Raw genomic sequence first — 18524 nt, forward strand, 5'->3', positions numbered from 1 at the left:
CGCCCGCCCCCGACGCCACGCGGGCACGCCCATTCCCAGCGTGCCTTGCACGTGACGTCAGGCGAGCGACCCGGAAGCGGCCACCGCACCTGGACGCCGGCAGAGAGGGGAGGGCGGCGTGGCAGCCATGGAAGGGAACACAGCCCTCTGACCATGCTGCTCAACGCCCGCTCGGACGCAGAGACCCGGAGGACCTGCGGACGGCGCTTCCAGACCCCCGAACCCGACGCACAGGCGCTGCCTGTTCTTCCACGCCGGGACGGGACCTGGGTAAGTGAACCGCCGTCTTCAGTAAGAGGGTCCCTGTCAGGACAGGAAACCCAACTGAAGCGAGGGAGAGGTACCGCCCTTTTATTTTCAGTAGGGTTTCCTGTCCTGGCTGGGCGGATCCCCTCTCTCAGGTGTGCCGTCATGGGGGAAGGGAAAACATTTGTAAGGTCCATTTGTTTTCTATTATTCTTTGTGAAAAATTTTCAAAGTTATCACCACATAAAGTGACACACGTCAGATTTGAAAAATGAGTCCTGATTAGGAACACAAAACTGGCTATAGTCAAAAACTGACTATAGACCATAACATCTACTGAAATTATCAAACTCAACAGTCTTCATAAGTAATGAATGAGTAACCAGTGGTGAAACCTCTCTGGGGTAATTAGAGTATGGGATTTTGTGGCTCTGGGCAATTAAACTATCTTAAGGGCCAATATTTTCTGACAGATTAGTTTCTAGACATTCGAAGAGAACTTTTTATAGTACTGTAGAGCTGAGGTGTCTTAAAAGTAGATCTCGGGCATTTGGAAGAGTCAGTGGAGACCTTTTTTTAAAGACTACCAGACAGTTACAGATTCACATAAGTGAGGCAGACCGATCCCACATCAAACTATCATACAGAATGAACCTGTAAAATATAAAAAAATACCCACACAGAATAATGTTTGGGAGAGAGCTCCAACACTAAACCGCAGTTGCACTTATTTATGGTGGACCTTTGGAGCTACTGTGTGTCAGTTTTAAAACTCATTGAAAAGTGAGGTGAAATTTTAACCCAGCGCGTTCCAATTCACCAAACAATTTTGCCCCGATCTACATAATGGGGAAAAAGTGAAAGGAAAAGTTTTGGAGGCAAATTGACAGCTGCCAGATGTGAACAAGGGGGACTTAAAGAATGAGCGCGATGGCGCCAAAGAGTATATACCGTACAGTTGCTAAGGTGGTGCCCCGACATGGGATACACACCACACACAAAATGCGCCACACACTACCACGTGCTTGAACACATATACCACCCTCAGCACACGTTTCACCACACATACACCAACCTCGCCACATAAAAGCCAAAACACAAAAGTCGCCACTCAAAACTAGCCACGCACACCTGTTTAGATCTCTCCCGATACCAATGTCAGCCAAAACGTTCTCTAGCCTTCACGCTACAATCTCTAAATTTATATGGCAGAACAAAAGAGCTAGAATCCCTCAAAAATTAATGTTCTTTCATAGGAGACATGGAGGAGTTTCGCTTCCAAACCTATCTCTATACTACAAAGCTGCACAAATAGCACAACTAACAAATATTTGCGCCCAAATTAACAAACCAAGGTGGGTTCACATGGAGTCGCATCTTATCAAGCCACTTTCACTTCCAGGCCTGGTGTGGTCTACGGGAAAATTCCCTAAAGAACTCTCTCTAACAGCACCTTATACAGCTCACTCCTTCAATTTATGGAGAAGAGTTAGATTCAAACACTCATTGCAATCTGATCCCTCACCTTTGACCTCTATACTAGGTAACCCGATGTTTACCCCAGGTCTTAATTCACATTTGTTCGCGTGGTGGATATTAAGGGGGATTACTACAATAAAACACCTTTGTAACCCATTCAATGTTCTGATGGATAGAGCAGAATTCATAAGGAAATTTGAACCCCCGATTAGAGAAGCAATGAACATTAATCAAGTTTTACACTTTGCTGGGAGTTTGACACATGGCAGACGCGCCGATCCTGTCTCCAGTTTTGAACAAAAGTGCCTTTCTGATCCTATGGGCAGAGGGACGATATCATTGCTCTATTCAATTACAAACCCGCCCCATGATCGGGAGAAGCTGAGATTCATGGGACAGTGGGAGGAGGAGTTGGGTGTCGAGCTGTCGGTGGAGATTTGGAGGAGGTGCTGCGACACGTTGTCCAAGGGCAGTCATCAATCCTCATTAGTAGAGACCTCGGTCAAAGTCCTTCACAGGACCTATTTAGTGCCAACTAAACTCCATAGCATATTCCCGAATGTCTCAAACTTATGCTTTCGGGGATGTAACTTACCTGGGGACATGACACATATGTGGTGGACATGCCCAGTGGTATCCAATTTATGGCAAAAGATTAATCTTCTGGTGGACCAATTGGCTGGGAGAAAAACCAGTTTGGACGCCTCTGTTTTCCTCCTTGGGGCGGGACACCCAACTCTTCCTAAAAGTCTATTTAAGTTGGCTACTTTCCTCTTTATGGCTACTAAAATTCACATCGCTTCGAAGTGGAGGTCCCCCACGCTGTCGCTATAATTGGTTAAGGATAGGATGAATAAAATCATGCTTTATGAACGCATTGAGGCTACCAGAAATGACATGTGGGATCAGTTCTTCAAGATATGGAGTCCATGGATGGACCTGCAGCCTAATCTACTTTTGAGTCAGACTCTACGCCTGTCCTCATAGGGGTTGGAACCTGCGGGGACAATGATTGATACATTTTAAGATGTAAATGCAGTCCCCCTTTCCCTTAATGTTTCCTCCCTATGTTGTCTTGGTATTGTCTTCCCCTACGTTTAAAATAAGTTTATGTTCATATATTTCTCAGTTATAGACTCCCCTGCGAGGGAGTACATCTACATTTAAATTTCGTACTGTTATTGAAAATTTCAATAACAATTTTTTGAAACAAACTCGCCACGCACAAAATTCGCCACATGCAAAACTAGGCTCACGCAAAACTCGCCACACGTGCAAAACTCACCTCATGGAAAACTCACCACACGCAAAACTTGAACACGTGGAAAAATTGCCACATGCACAAAAGTTGCAACACATGCAAAAGCGGCCTCATACAAAACTTGTACATACTCAAAACGCACCACACAAAACTCGCCACGTGCAAAACTTGCTGCACACAATTTGCTACACTAACCTGTCACATGCAACTCGACACACAAAAAGTTGCTACACGCCTGTCGCCACACAAAACTCACTCACAAAAGTCGCTACATGCATGTCGCCACACTCAACTCAACACACACAACTTGACACATGAAACTCGCCCTAAAACACACACAAGTCTGGTATTATCCTTCAAAAATAAAAATCTGATTAATAAACAGACAAACTACAAGAGCAACAAATGTACCATATAGGTATTAAGGCAGCTGTCAGTCACATGACCTGTCTATTACGTGTATGTGTGAGCTAATATATAGTGCCAGGGGGGAGGGCTTCCTGTTGGCTGGGGATTTATCAGGCTGCCAATAGCAACCAATCACAGCTCAGCTTCTATTTTGCTACAGTTAATTAATCTGAGCTCCGATTGGTTAATACAGGCAGCAAAGGACATTCTCAGTATAAAAAAAGCTTGGGTGAGGTAATAGCATGTCAGTTAGGGTGTGTTGGTGGAAAGGCTGATGTCAGTCACATTAACTCTATGTGAGAGGATATAGAAACTGCCAGTTACAGACTATTTTTACCACAATAATGCCTCATAAGAAAAGGAATTCCATGGCACGAATGTCAGCTGATGCGAAAAGAAAAGCTGCATTACGGGCCAATGAAAAATGTGAAGACCGAGAAACAAGGCTGACACACATGAGAACAGCAGCTGCTTCCTCAAGAGCCAATGAACTTTCTGAGGAGAGGGAAGGGAGGCTTGCAGACATGAAAACAAGAACTGCTTCCTCAAGGGCCAATGAACTTTCTGAGCAGAGGGAAGTGAGGCTTGCAGACAAGAGAACAAGAATTGCTTCCTCAAGAGCCAATGAACTTTTTGAGGAGAGGGAAGCGAAGCTTGCAGATAAGAGAAGAGCTGCTTCCTCAAGGGCCAATGAGTCATCTCAGCAGAGAGAAGGCCGACTTGCCACTAAGAGAATTGCTATTTCTTCCACCAGGGCACAGGAAATGGTTGGAGATTTGAAACATGCTGCCTTTTGTTACAAGTCAGACATAAACTATCAGCATAATCCTAAAGTTTAGATAGGAAAAATGGATGTGGTCTGCATGTACTGCAGTGCTCTGAAATGGAAAGATGAACAACCAGGCTTATGCTGTGCAAATGGCAAGATAAAACTTCCATCTCTCCTGTCACCACCAGATCCCCTAAAGTCTCTGATGACAGGTACCAGTGCAATATCAAAGCATTTCTTGGACAACATCAGGAAGTACAACTACTGCTTCCAAATGACATCATTTGGTGCAACAAAAGAAACGTCTACAACAGGATTTATGCCGACATTTAAAGTTCAAGGACAGGTTTACCACTCAATTGGCTAAACCACTGGACAGATCACCTTCCCAAGCAACGTTTGTTGTATCGTGACTTCCATTGAGGAGTTGAAAGCAAAGGTTTTTCCAAACATTCAACTCCACTTCAAAAATTCCGGCTGGCTGTGTGAAGGGGCTATTCTTGCTCCCAAAAATGACATCGTCAACAAGATCAATCTTCAAATTCTAAATCTCCTTCCAGGTGTGTGCACAACCTACAAGTCAGTGGATACAGTAATAGACCCTGCTCAACCATAATTTTATCCAACTGAGATCCTCAACTCCTTGGAGCCACAAGGACTTCCTCCTCACAACCTGTTTCTAAAACCTGGAGCACCTATTCTGCTATTGAGAAGTTTGGATCCACCAAAGCTGTGTAATGGAACAAGACTCTTGATTAAGAGCCTGTTTTCACATGTAATTGAGGCAACCATTTTGACAGGATGTGCCACAGGAGATGTTTTCATTCAAACAATTCCTCTCATTCCATCTGATTTGCCTTTTCATTTTAAAACACCTCCAGTTTACTGTTCGACTGGCATTTGCTATGTCCATCAACAAGGCTCAGGGACAGTCCTTGAAAGTAGTTGGAATCGATTTACAATCTCCATGCTTTTCTCATGGTCAACTTTATGTGGTCTGTTCAAGAGTTGGAACAGCCAAAAATCTGTTAGTCTTTGCACCTGAAGGAAAAACTAAGAATGTTGTTTATCAAAAGGCTCTCGAATAAGCATTACTTGGCCAATTTAGTTAAATCTGTGTGGAATATCTCTGGTGTTGAAATACATGTTGTGAAATGCTTCTATTAGCTTAGTTTTTGATTTTTAATAATCACATTTCTAGCTTTTTGTTTTGTGGTTTTTGTGTGCAGAATAAATTTTTGTTAACACATACTATTTTGCTAACAGCAGGTATTAACCTGGGCGAAGCCGGGTAGTACAGCTAGTTCAATCATAAAACTGAAGATTGGCCAGAAAGACTGGACCTGCTCTTGTAGGGACCATATGAGCACATTCAGCAGCACGGGAGAAAGAAGATTCCAATAAGATTTCAGGGATCTAGGAAGCCAACAGCATCATTACCCTCTGCTTTCTATTACAGGCCCATCATAATATTTTTCTTCAAGTGATTTTCTAACTTGTCAGCACATTCTACGTACGGTGTCATTTGACTTTGTAGTTTACAAATCTGGGCATGTAATGGTCAGCGTCTTTTCACTTCAGTTGGATCTACCAGGTGGTAAGTTCTTAAGAAAAGGGAATTCAATAACCAAAGTCATTTGAACAGTTTTGGGTGGTTGACTATGCCGTGGTCTAGAAGCAAAATGGCGACTCTGGAGCGGCTACACTACACCACTGATAAAGCAGCCACAGATGGTGACGGAAAAGAATCTGTGACTTCTCTGAATTTAGTGGTTACTACTCACCTGGGTAGTCATATGTAAGAAACTCCTCTTTACACCACTCATCCACCCTCACATACGTCTCTGTAGTATTAATATGGGTCAGATCTTCACCCTGAAATAAATATTGTAAAAGTCACATCTATGATCAGCTCTAATCCTGCCATCTCCACCATTCTCATTACACTGGTCAACACAAAAATATCATCAGCAAAGGTAATATGTCTGTTTTCTGGAGTTTGATGTGCTGATTCCAAAAATATGCTTAGTTTTGCTCTATCACAAATTTTCTGAGATCGAAGTATTTTTGTTATTACGTTATTTCTGCATTTTCAATGTTTGTGGTTTTTCTATGTTATTCCCATTTCTTGGTTTGTCTTACTTAAATGTGAATTCTCTTATAGGAACATCATTAGTAAAGGTTTTAGTGAGTTTTATGGGAAGGAGTATTGCCAGTGCAGTCAACCAATGACTGTTTCTCGGAAAGTCACATGTTATGGGGAGGAGCTAACTGTTATGAGGCGGTAAGATTTGAGTCAGTCAGAAAAGGATGGTGATGGCAGCAGGGGCGGACCTACCGCCGGTTCAACCGGTGCAGCCGCACCGGGGCCCGGAGGTGGAGGGGGGCCCTTGCAGACAGGGGCTTTCTGCTGCCGCTGTAGATCGATGCAGGCCCGGGCCCGCACTGTATTAGCAGTGTACAAGTGCCGGCCAGTATCCCCCATTGCAGACAGCAGGCTGTGTGTCTGCTGATCTGACGTCACCTGCGCGCCTGTTTCACTCTGCTGGAGGCCTGGAGAGGAGAGAAGAAGTTGGCAGAGAGCGAGCCAGGGGGTTGGGGCAGGAGGTATGTGACAGGCTTCATCTAAGGCTACGTTCACATTGGCGTTCCGCCAATGTGCGTCGCTGTTGCGCCGGCGACGCGCCCCTATGTTTAACATAGGGGACGCGTGCGTCGTTTTGGTGGCGTTTTTCGCCACGTGTGTCGTTTCCGACGCTAGCGTCGGACGCAAGAAAACGCTACATGTAGCATTTTCTGTGCGTCCGATTTTCGTCAAAAACGACGCACGCGTCGCAAAACGCGCGCGTTTTTGCGCGCGTTTTACCGTGCGTCGCGCGTTGCGTCGCCGACGCAGGGCGGCGCAACGCTAGTGTGAACCTAGCCTAATACCTGCTTTCTTATCTGCTTTCTGCAGAGGATCTATCTGTATGTACTGTGCTGAGATTTATTGCACCATAAACTTACATACAGATAAGGTCCCGGCTCCAGCGTCACCCGATCTGCATGTAAGCTGAAGCTGCAGCAATAAGTCACAGCAATATACTACGTGGCTCTGCTGTATACTATGTGTCTGGGCAATATACTACGTGGCTCTGCTGTATACTATGTGTCTGGGCAATATACTACGTGGCTCTGCTGTATACTATGTGTCTGGGCAATATAGTACGTGGCTCTGCTGTATACTATGTGTCTGGGCAATATACTACGTGGCTGGGCAATATACAATGTAACTGGGCAATATACTACGTAACTGGGCAATATACTACGTGGCCGGGCAATATACTACGTGGCTGGGCAATATACTACGTTGCTGGGCAATATACTACGTGACTAGGCAATATACCACGTGGCTGGGCAATATACTACGTGGCTCTGCTGTTGTACGCAGCATTCAATCCGCAGCTAATCCGGATGTAAGCTGGACAGTGGACATGCACCCCAACTCTCCCATCAGGCCGCACGCCGTTCCATCAGTCTACGCTCTTGCTGAGGACGGGGATGGTGCGCGATCTGAGGAGAGTGACGGCGGCACTATTGCCGAGATGGTGCGCATGCCCACAGGTAGGACTGATATATGAAGAGACTAGATCAGTGTTGGAACGGACAGAGGTGAGTATTTTTTTTTGTAATGCAAGGCCATTACACAGTATGGAGCAGTATATGGGGCCATTATACTGTATGTAGCATCATATGTGGCCATTATAATGTATGCAGCATCATATTTGGCCATTATACTGTATGCAGCATCACGTGGGGCTATTATATTGTATGCATCATCATGTGTGGCCATTATACTGTATACAGCGTCATATGTGGCCATTATAATGTATGCAGCATCATATTTGGCCATTATACTGTATGCAGCATCATGTGGGGCCATCATACTCTATGTACCATCATGTGGGGCCATTATACAGTATTAAGCATCATCATGTGGGGTCATTATACAGTATGGAGCATCATATGTGGCCATTATACTGTATGTATCATTTGGGGCCATTATAAAGTATGCATCATCATGTGGGGCCATTATACGGTATGCATCATCATGTTGGGCCATTATAAAGTATGCATCATCATGTGGGGCCATTATACAGTATGGAGCATCATATGTGGCCATTATACAGTATGGATCATCATGTGTGGCCATTATACAGTATGGAGCATCATGTGTGGCCATTATACAGTATGTAGTATCATGTAGGGCCATCACATACAGTGTGGAGCATCATGTGTGGCCATTATACAGTATGGAGCATCATGTGTGGCCATTGCACAGTAGGCAGCATCATATATGGCCATTATACAGTATGGAGCATCATGTGTGGCCCTTATACAGTATGGAGCATCATGTGGGGCCATTATACAGTATGGAGCACTATGTGAGGCCCATTTCACTGTATGGAGGAATATGTGAATATAGTTTGACATGCCTGGCTTAAAGGGTTATTCTCATCATGATAAAGGGTTACAATTGCAAAAAGGCTGTAAAAAACAAACAACTTGGCAATATTACTTTGGAATAAAAATCCTCTTCATTCTCAAGAACAGACCTCCACTGCAATCGGTGGCTAGTATCTTTGGCTTGGAGTGCAGTGCTTACAAGCTCTTTGCTATGGTGTGCTAATGTAGGAGATTTTCTAATCTAAAACCACAGTATTCCGGTTAAATTGCTGTGTTGGCACTTTGCAATAAATACCGTAAGTGGATTTTAGATTGCAGTTTGGGCACTCGGTCTCTAAAAGGTTCGCCATCAGTGGTATAGTACGTAACATCTAGTACACAGATTAGTATATGGCTCATATATAACAGACCTGGGCAAAATGTGGAAATCGGACCGGGCTATCTGTGATAACAAAACACCCGGAAACACTGGTCCGCAGGTCGCAATATACAGCTGACCTACCTCCAGATTTCATCGGGGACTCTGTGAGGGCACAAATTGTATATAGGGAGAGCTGTGTGGGGGCCCTCCCTGTAGTACGTCTTTTACATGATACTGATGTATGGAATAATGCAGTCTACTACACGATTCCATACTTTTATTTGTAGTATTTTATCAGATACCAGACATATAATGTAATACAATATATAGGTACATGGTCAGGCTCTGCCGGTTCCCACAGTAATCACATAACCAAGAGGATGCACTTCGCACACTTGCTGTCATGTGCCAACTAGAGAGTCTGCAGTGTTCTATTCACTGACAGCGAACACTAGTTGTCACCTGACTGCAAGTCTGACTGCACTGGAACCAGCAGAACCAAATCTTAATCTTTGATAATGAGGGCAATCTGGTTTGTTGCTCGGAGCCAGATTGCACTCATCATAAGCAGCATGCTGGGCAGGGCGGGGGGCCCAGACAAATTTCTTGCACAGGGGCCCAAAGCTGTCCGCCACTGGATGGCAGCAAGGACTGGTATGTGAAACTGACAGGAGACAGGCTCTACAGGGATCTGAGCCCTGCCATAGGGAGATAAAAGGGAAGGCAATGAACAGCAGCCATTGTGAGGATTTTCACTGTATTTCCGGGAGGGCAAGTCGCTCCAGAGGGAAGAAAACATCACAGCCACTGAGGTGTAACTGAGTGAGGGTCTCCACAGAGAGAGAACCTGAAAGCAGCCAATATCACACTGACAAACTAGCTGCCTGCAAATGTTCATCTGTAAGGAATAGGCTGACCCAGTTACTTCACAACTGTATATAGTTATCTACCAGATTACCCCCAGTAAAATCAGTTCTAAATACAAGCTGCCTCTGTCATCTCTGGGGAAATATCTACATACAGCTATTGCTAAAATTTCAGTTTGTCTGATTTTTCTCTTTATCGGTATATTTGAGTAAAATGTAAATTGCTCTTTTACTCTATAAACTACTGACAACATGTCTCCAAAGTTCCAAGCAATGCATTTTGTATTTATTTTCTGAAAATGAGAAAAGGCCAAAATAACAAAAAAATGCATTGCTTGCAGACCTCAAATAATGCAAAAAAAAAAAAAACAAGTTCATAATCATTTAGAAACAACAATACTAATGTTTTAACTCAGGAAGAGCTCAGAAATCAATATTATGTGGAATAACCATGATTTTTAAGCACAGCTTTCATCAGTCTTGGCATGCTTTCCACCTATCTTTCCCACTGCTTTTGGGTGACCTTATGCTATTCCTGGTACAAAGATTTAAGCAGTTCTTTGTTTGATGGCTTGTGACTCTGATTTGGGAGTGGCTATTTCTTGGGGCTCTTGCTGGCAGCTTGTGTCACTGACAGTTTAGGGCTTGCTGGGGCTGTTAACCTGTTAAACCCAATGCGAATGGCCTCTTAGAATAACTGAATCAAGAGTATTTTGTAGCAGATTGGTGATTGTTTATTGACTTATCCCAGAGAAGTTTGAAAACAGTGTCGCTTCACAATGGAAATACGAAACCATCAATCCCATTACTCACTCATGTCATCTAAAGGAAAGTTATGAAAATCTGTTAGTTGTTTTGGATGCTATACAATATAAGCATCATCAATGGAATACCTGTGGAGATTTGAAACTGATTGGTCTGCTAATGGGATTGCAAAGAGGTTTCCCAAAATATTGTTGCTTCTTGTGTTCATGGGACAGTAGAAATACAGTAGAGCATTATGTTCGTCGTGATTAAAGACAGAGAAACATCTATGCTCCAGGTAGAGACAATGTTCAGCATAATCTTTTTTCTCCACTACATATAAAGTTGGGATTGATTAAAAGCTTTGTGAAAGCCATGGCAAAGACAAATTCACAAGGGCTCCAGTACATTTCACGGAAATTCTCCAGCATTTCACCAGCAACACTGAATAAATGGGTATTTGTTGGTCCTCAGATCAGAGAGGTTATGAGTGATGATGTGTTTGAAGGAATTTGAAATAAGGAATTGAGATCATGGAAAAGCTTCATGTGGATCTGTGAAAACGTCTTATGAAAAGAAAAATCTCCAGAATATGTTGAAGGTGTTGAGGAACTGCTAAATGCATGCCAGTGTCTTGGATGTCGCATGCATCTGGCAATGTACTTTTTGCATTCACATTTAGATTTCTTCCCTTAAAATCTAAGGGATGTAAGCGATGAACAAGGCGAGCGGTTTCACCAGAACATTAAAGTAATGGAGCACCGCTACTAGGGTTTTGGGAATGACTTAATGATGGCAGATTACTGTCGGATGTTATATAGGGACAACCCGGAAAAATTGTATCAACGACAGTCTAATGTCAAGCAATTTTAATTTCTGCTCATATTTTGGTTTCTATTTTGCATATGAAATTATTTTGGTTCAATAAAAACTGTTTTGTAAAGTGAAGCATTTTTTTCTGATATGCAGATTACTGATTTCTTAATGTCGCCAGTATATTTTCTATACCTTATAATAATGACGCTGCTCCATGGAAACTATACATGCTATAGAAAAACTATACACATTTTTAAAATCAGGACAAAAAGAGGATTCAGAAAAGTACAATGTCACTGCGATGATTACAAAGAATATTTTTTTGTGTCGACCTGTGTTACACAAGTATAAAACATATAATACTGGGGGATAAAACAAGACTGAGCACAAGACCTTCACAGCCGTCTACACATCATAGGGGAGATCTCATGACACCTTCTCTCCATCTACCTGATGATCCTGACGAACATTGGGATCTTCTTGTTTACAGTCCTGTGGAAGAAGAGGATGGGGACATCTCTCTGGTGTTGTCCTCTTACTGGATAGATCTGGAGGAAAGGCATACAGGGACTGAATTCATTATTTACATACAGATAATTACAGGCCGTGTGTATTTAGTCCTGTCTATTACCTGGTGATGTGAGGGGCTGGGGAACCTCCATCATGACGTCCCTGTACAGATCTTTGTGTCCTTCTAAATACTCCCACTCCTCCATGGAGAAATAGATGGCAACATCCTGGCACCTTATTGGAACCTGACACATACAATGATACCGTCATCCCCCGATCCCTTCATATTGTTACTGTATAATGTCCCAGCATTCCCAGTAGTGTCACCTCTCCAGTCAGCAGCTCAATCATCTTGTAGGTGAGTTCTAGGACCTTCTGGTCATTGATGTCCTCATGTATCAGGGGGTGAGATGGAGGCATTGTGATTGGGCTCAGGTGTCTTCCCCATCCCTCAGACACAGGGTCCTGACAGCGCTCACTAGAGGTTTTCTTCACTACTGTGTAATCCTGGTAATGGAGAGACACATTAATAAATCTCACTACAGACATTTCCAGAGTCCTCACCTCTCCAGTTCTGTCCATCTGTTATTCCCATAGATAAGAATGATGTAATGTGACGTCATCAGAATCTCTCACCTCTCCAGTAAGCCGGAAGAGGATCTCTAGGGTGAGGTGTAATATCCTCTCCGCCATCTTGTCTCTGTCCATATCCATCCTTGATGGGTAAATCAGGAAAATTCTCTTATATAGAAGATCTTCACTGAGAGGATCCGATATTGTAGAGACCTGAATGAGAAGAAGATGAGCCGATGTTTCCAGGATTTTTCTTGTGGGAATTGGCTGCGATATCCCCTGTGCAATATATTTTTAGTATTAATGCGCCAGTAATGGGGAATCACCACATCCCTCCACCCGCAGAGCCGCACTCCACATAGAGAATAATGGAGGCTCCAGCACTGACCTCCACCCGCAGAGCCGCACTGCACATAGAGAATAAAGAGAACGCTTGGTCCACTCCCATCTAATCCGCTATCTCTCGGATAACTCTCTTCTCGACCCCTTACAATCTAGTTTCCGCTCTTACACTCCACTGAAACTGCCCCCACTAAAGTCTCTAATGATCTAATAACAGCTAAATCCAAAGGTCATTGCTCTCTGCTGATTCTCCTGGATCTCTCTGCCGCATTTGACAAGGTGGATCACTAGCTCCTCCTCACTATGCTCCGCTCTATAGGCCTCATGGACACAGCCCTCTCCTGGTTCTCCTCCTACCTTTCTGACCGCTCATTCACTGTATCTTTTGCCGGCTCCTCTTCCTCTCCTTGTCCCCTTACTATCGGGGTTCTGCAGGGTTCAGTCCTAGGCCCCCTCCTTTTCTCTCTATACACTGCCCCTATTAGACAAACAATCAGCAGATTTGGGTTCCAGTACCATCTCTATGCTGACAACACCCAATTATACACTTCTTCCCCTGACATCACCCCCACTCTAATTCAAAATACCAAGGATTGTCTGTCTGCTGTCTCTAACATCATGTCCTCCCTCTATCTGAAACTAAATCTCTCCAAAACTGAACTTCTTGTGTTCTCCCTTCTACTAACCTCACTCTACCCAACATCAAAATTACCCTGGAGGGTTCAACCATAACTCCCAAGCAGCATGCCCGCTGTCTTGGGGTCATATTCGACACCGAACTTTCCTTTACTCCCTATATCCGATCACTCACTCGCTCCTGTCACCTGCATCTTAAAAACATCTCCAGAATCCGACCTTTTCTCACCTTTGAAACTGCTAAGACTCTTACTGTCGCTCTTATTCATTCTCGTCTGGACTACTGCAACTCTCTTCTGATCGGTCTCCCTCTTTCCAAACTTTCTCCTCTCCAATCCATCTTGAATGCGGCAGCCAGGGTCATATTTCTGTCCAGCCGCTTCACCGATGCCTCCATCTTGTGCCAGTCATTACACTGGCTACCCATTCGCTACAGGGTCCAGTATAAACTCATCTCTTTCACCCACAAAACTCTCCACAGTTCTGCACCGCCTTATATCTCCTCTCTCATCTCCGTCTATGGCCCTACACGTGCCCTCCGTTGTACAAATGACCTAAGACTAACATCCCCCGTAATCCTAACCTCGCACCTCCATCTCCAAGACTTCTCTCGTGCTGCGCCAGCTCTCTGGAATGCACTTCCCCAGACGATCAGACTGATACTTAGCCCCGACCTATTCAAGCGCGCTTTAAAAACCCATCTCTTCAAACAAGCCTACCACATCAACTACTCAGTAAACTAACTTTGTCCTGTTCCCTCCTTCCAAATATTATTCTGAATCTGCACCCTACTATTCATCTGTCTCCACACCCTCCATGCACACGATAACTGCACTTGATACTTGACTATTGCACTTATACACACAGGCTGATGACCGGATCATGCAGCTTTATATGAAAATCCCTATTTATTATAACTGCCAGACCTGAAATAACAATCACTTTTCACCTATTGTGTCCCCCATTTCCTTTTAGATTGTAAGCTTGTGAGCAGGGACCTCACCCCTAATGTCACTGTTTAAATTGTCTTAACTTGTACTGAATTTATTGTCTGTACATGTCCCCGCTTAATTGTAAAGTGCTGCGGAATATGTTGGCGCTATATAATTAAAAAAAATTATTATTATGGTGCCTCCAGCACCTGCCTTCACCTGCAGAGCCGCACTCCACAAAGAGAACAATGGAGCCTCCAGCACCGACCTCCACCCGCAGAGCCGCACTCCACATAGTTGCTGGAGGCTCCATTATTCTCTATGTGGAGTGTGGCTCTGCGGGTGGAGGTCGGTGCTGGAGGCTCCATTATTCTCTATGTGGAGTGCGGCTCTGCGGGTGGCGGTCGGTGCTGGAGGCTCCATTATTCTCTATGTGGAGTGCGGCTCTGCGGGTGGAGGTCGGTGCTGGAGGCTCCATTATTCTCTATGTGGAGTGTGGCTCTGCGGGTGGAGGTAGGTGCTGGAGGCCCCATTATTCTCTATGTGGAGTGCGGCTCTGCGGGTGGAGGTCGGTGCTGGAGGCTCCATTATTCTCTATGTGGAGTGCGGCTCTGCGGGTGGAGGTCGGTGCTGGAGGCTCCATTATTCTCTATGTGGAGTGCGGCTCTGCGGGTGGAGGTCGGTGCTGGAAACTCCATTATTCTCTATGTGGAGTGCGGCTCTGCGGGTGGAGGTCGGTGCTGGAGGCCCCATTATTCTCTATGTGGAGTGCGGCTCTGCGGGTGGAGGTCGGTGCTGGAGGCTCCATTATTCTCTATGTGGAGTGTGGCTCTGCTGGTGGAGGTCGGTGCTGGTGGCTCCATTATTCTCTATGTGGAGTGTGGCTCTGCTGGTGGAGGTCGGTGCTGGTGGCTCCATTATTCTCTATGTGGAGTGCGGGTGGAGAGCGGTGCTGGAGGCCCCATTATTCTCTATGTGGAGTGTGGCTCTGCGGGTGGAGGTCGGTGCTGGAGGCTCTATTATTCTCTATGTGGAGTGCGGCTCTGCGGTTGGAGGTCGGTGCTGGAGGCTCCATTATTCTCTATGTGGAGTGCAGCTCTGCGGGTGGAGGTCGGTGCTGGAGGCTCCATTATTCTCTATGTGGAGTGCGGATTCCTGAACGTGTGCACATAGCCTTACAGTGTGGATGTAGCAGAGCCGTCAGCCGTGTGTGTGCGAGGTGTATGGAGCGGAGCCGTGTGTGTATGGAGCGGAGCCGTGTGTGTATGGAGCGGAGCCGTGTGTGTATGGAGCGGAGCAGTGTGGGTATGGAGCGGAGCAGTGTGGGTATGGAGCGGAGCAGTGTGGGTATGGAGCGGAGCAGTGTGGGTATGGAGCGGAGCAGTGTGGGTATGGAGCGGAGCAGTGTGGGTATAGAGCGGAGCAGTGTGTGTATGGAGCAGAGCCAGGTGTATGAGGTGTATGGAGTGGAGCAGTGTGTGTGCGGAGAGGAGCTGTGTGTGTATGAGGTGTACCGAGTGGAGCTGTGTGTCTATGAGTAGAGATGAGCAAACTTGTTCAGAAAACATTCGCCAATCTCAAATTCGGCAGAACGTAGCACATTCAGATTCATGTTCGCTTTCTTGAGTATTTTTGTTTTTACCCTGGTTACCATTGTAAATGTAAAAAAAAAACAAAACACTACATACTTACATTCCGGTGTCTGTCGCGTCCCCCGGCGTCAGCTTCCCTGCACTGTGTCAGCGCCGGCCGGCCGTAAAGCAGAGCACAGCGGTGACGTCACCGCTCTGCTTTATGGCCGACGCTTACACAGTGCAGGGAAGCTGACGCCGGGGGACGCGACAGACACCGGAATGTAAGTATGTAGTGTTTTTTTTGTTTTTTTTTACATTTACAATGGTAACCAGGGTAAACATCGGGTTACTAAGCGTGGCCCTGTGCTTAGTAACCCGATGTTTACCCTGTTTACACGGGGACGTCGGCATCGTTGGTCGCTGGAGAGCTGTCTGTGTGACAGCTCTCCAGAGACCACAAATCGACTAAACAGCGACGCTGCAGCGATCGGCATCGTTGTCTATATCGCTGCAGCGTCGCTTAATGTGACGGTACCTTTAATGATGGCAGATCACTGTCGGATGTTATATAGGGACAACCCGGAAAAATTGTATCAACGACAGTCTAATGTCAAGCAATTTTAATTTCTGCTCATATTTTGGTTTCTATTTTGCATATGAAATTATTTTGGTTCAATAAAAACTGTTTTGTAAAGTGAAGCATTGTTTTCTAATATGCAGATTACTGATTTCTTAATGTCGCCAGTATATTTTCTATACCTTATAATAATGACGCTGCTCCATGGAAACTATACATGCTATAGAAAAACTATACACATTTTTAAAATCAGGACAAAAAGAGGATTCAGAAAAGTACAATGTCACTGCGATGATTACAAAGAATATTTTTTTGTGTCGACCTGTGTTACACAAGTATAAAACATATAATACTGGGGGATAAAACAAGACTGAGCACAAGACCTTCACAGCCGTCTACACATCATAGGGGAGATCTCATGACACCTTCTCTCCATCTACCTGATGATCCTGAGGAACATTGAGATCTTCTTGTTTACAGTCCTGTGGAAGAAGAGGATGGGGACATCTCTCTGGTGTTGTCCTCTTACTGGATAGATCTGGAGGAAAGGCATACAGGGACTGAATTCATTATTTACATACAGATAATTACAGGCCGTGTGTATTTAGTCCTGTCTATTACCTGGTGATGTGAGGGGCTGGGGAACCTCCATCATGACGTCCCTGTACAGATCTTTGTGTCCTTCTAAATACTCCCACTCCTCCATGGAGAAATAGATGGCGACATCCTGACACCTTATAGGAACCTGACACATACAATGATACCGTCATCCCCCGATCCCTTCATAGTGTTACTGTATAATGTCCCAGCATTCCCAGCAGTGTCACCTCTCCAGTCAGCAGCTCAATCATCTTGTAGGCGAGTTCTAGGACCTTCTGGTCATTGATGTCCTCATGTATCAGGGGGTGAGATGGAGGCATTGTGATTGGGCTCAGGGGTCTTCCCCTTCCCTCAGACACAGGGTCCTGACAGCAATCACTAGAGGTCTTCACTACTGTGTAATCCTGGTTATGGAGAGACACATTAATAAATCTCACTACAGACATTTCCAGAGTCCTCACCTCTCCAGTTCTGTCCATCTGTTATTCCCATAGATAAGAATGATGTAATGTGACGTCATCAGAATCTCTCACCTCTCCAGTAAGACGGAAGAGGATCTCTAGGGTGAGGTGTAATATCCTCTCCGCCATCTTGTCTCTGTTCATATACATCTTTGATGGGTAAATCAGGAAAATTCTCTTATATAGAAGATCTTCACTGAGAGGATTCGATATTGTAGAGACCTGAATGAGAAGAAGATGAGCCGATGTTTCCAGGAATTTTCTTGTGGGAATTGGCTGCGATATCCCCTGTGCAATATATTTTTAGTATTAATGCGCCAGTAATGGGGAATCACCACATCCCTCCACCCGCAGAGCCGCACTCCACATAGAGAATAATGGAGCCTCCAGCACCGACCTCCACCCGCAGAGCCACACTCCACATAGAGAATAATGGAGCCTCCAGCACCGATCTCCACCCCCAGAGCCGCACTCCACATAGAGAATAATGGAGCCTCCAGCACCGACCTCCACCCACAGAGCCACACTCCACATAGAGAATAATGGAGCCTCCAGCACCGACCTCCACCCGCAGAGCCGCACTCCACATAGAGAATAATGGAGCCTCCAGCACCGACCTCCACCCACAGAGCCACACTCCACATAGAGAATAATGGAGCCTCCAGCACCGACCTCCACCCACAGAGCCACACTCCACATAGAGAATAATGGAGCCTCCAGCACCGACCTCCACCCACAGAGCCGCACTCCACATAGAGAATAATGGAGCCTCCAGCACCGACCTCCACCCGCAGAGCCACACTCCACATAGAGAATAATGGAGCCTCCAGCACCGACCTCCACCCACAGAGCCACACTCCACATAGAGAATAATGGAGCCTCCAGCACCTACCTCCACCCACAGAGCCGCACTCCACATAGAG

General features: G+C 45.3%; 1 protein-coding gene across 1 annotated transcript in view; it reads right to left on the reverse strand.

Moving 5' to 3' along the window:
• LOC138666484 (zinc finger protein 850-like) overlaps positions 1–18524 on the reverse strand; it is a 96862-nt gene that overhangs the window by 18479 nt on the left and 59859 nt on the right. The window contains exons 10-18 of the mRNA XM_069754702.1: positions 17674–17823; positions 17368–17544; positions 17162–17285; positions 16981–17078; positions 12543–12692; positions 12234–12413; positions 12028–12151; positions 11847–11944; positions 5948–6038 (exon numbers count right to left, since the gene is read on the reverse strand). Of these exons, the coding sequence (XP_069610803.1) occupies positions 5948–6038; positions 11847–11944; positions 12028–12151; positions 12234–12413; positions 12543–12692; positions 16981–17078; positions 17162–17285; positions 17368–17544; positions 17674–17823 (1192 nt within the window). The remainder of the gene's footprint in view (positions 1–5947; positions 6039–11846; positions 11945–12027; positions 12152–12233; positions 12414–12542; positions 12693–16980; positions 17079–17161; positions 17286–17367; positions 17545–17673; positions 17824–18524) is intronic.

The sequence above is a fragment of the Ranitomeya imitator genome, chromosome 2 (assembly GCF_032444005.1).
Source record: "Ranitomeya imitator isolate aRanImi1 chromosome 2, aRanImi1.pri, whole genome shotgun sequence".
Lineage (NCBI taxonomy): Eukaryota > Metazoa > Chordata > Amphibia > Anura > Dendrobatidae > Ranitomeya > Ranitomeya imitator.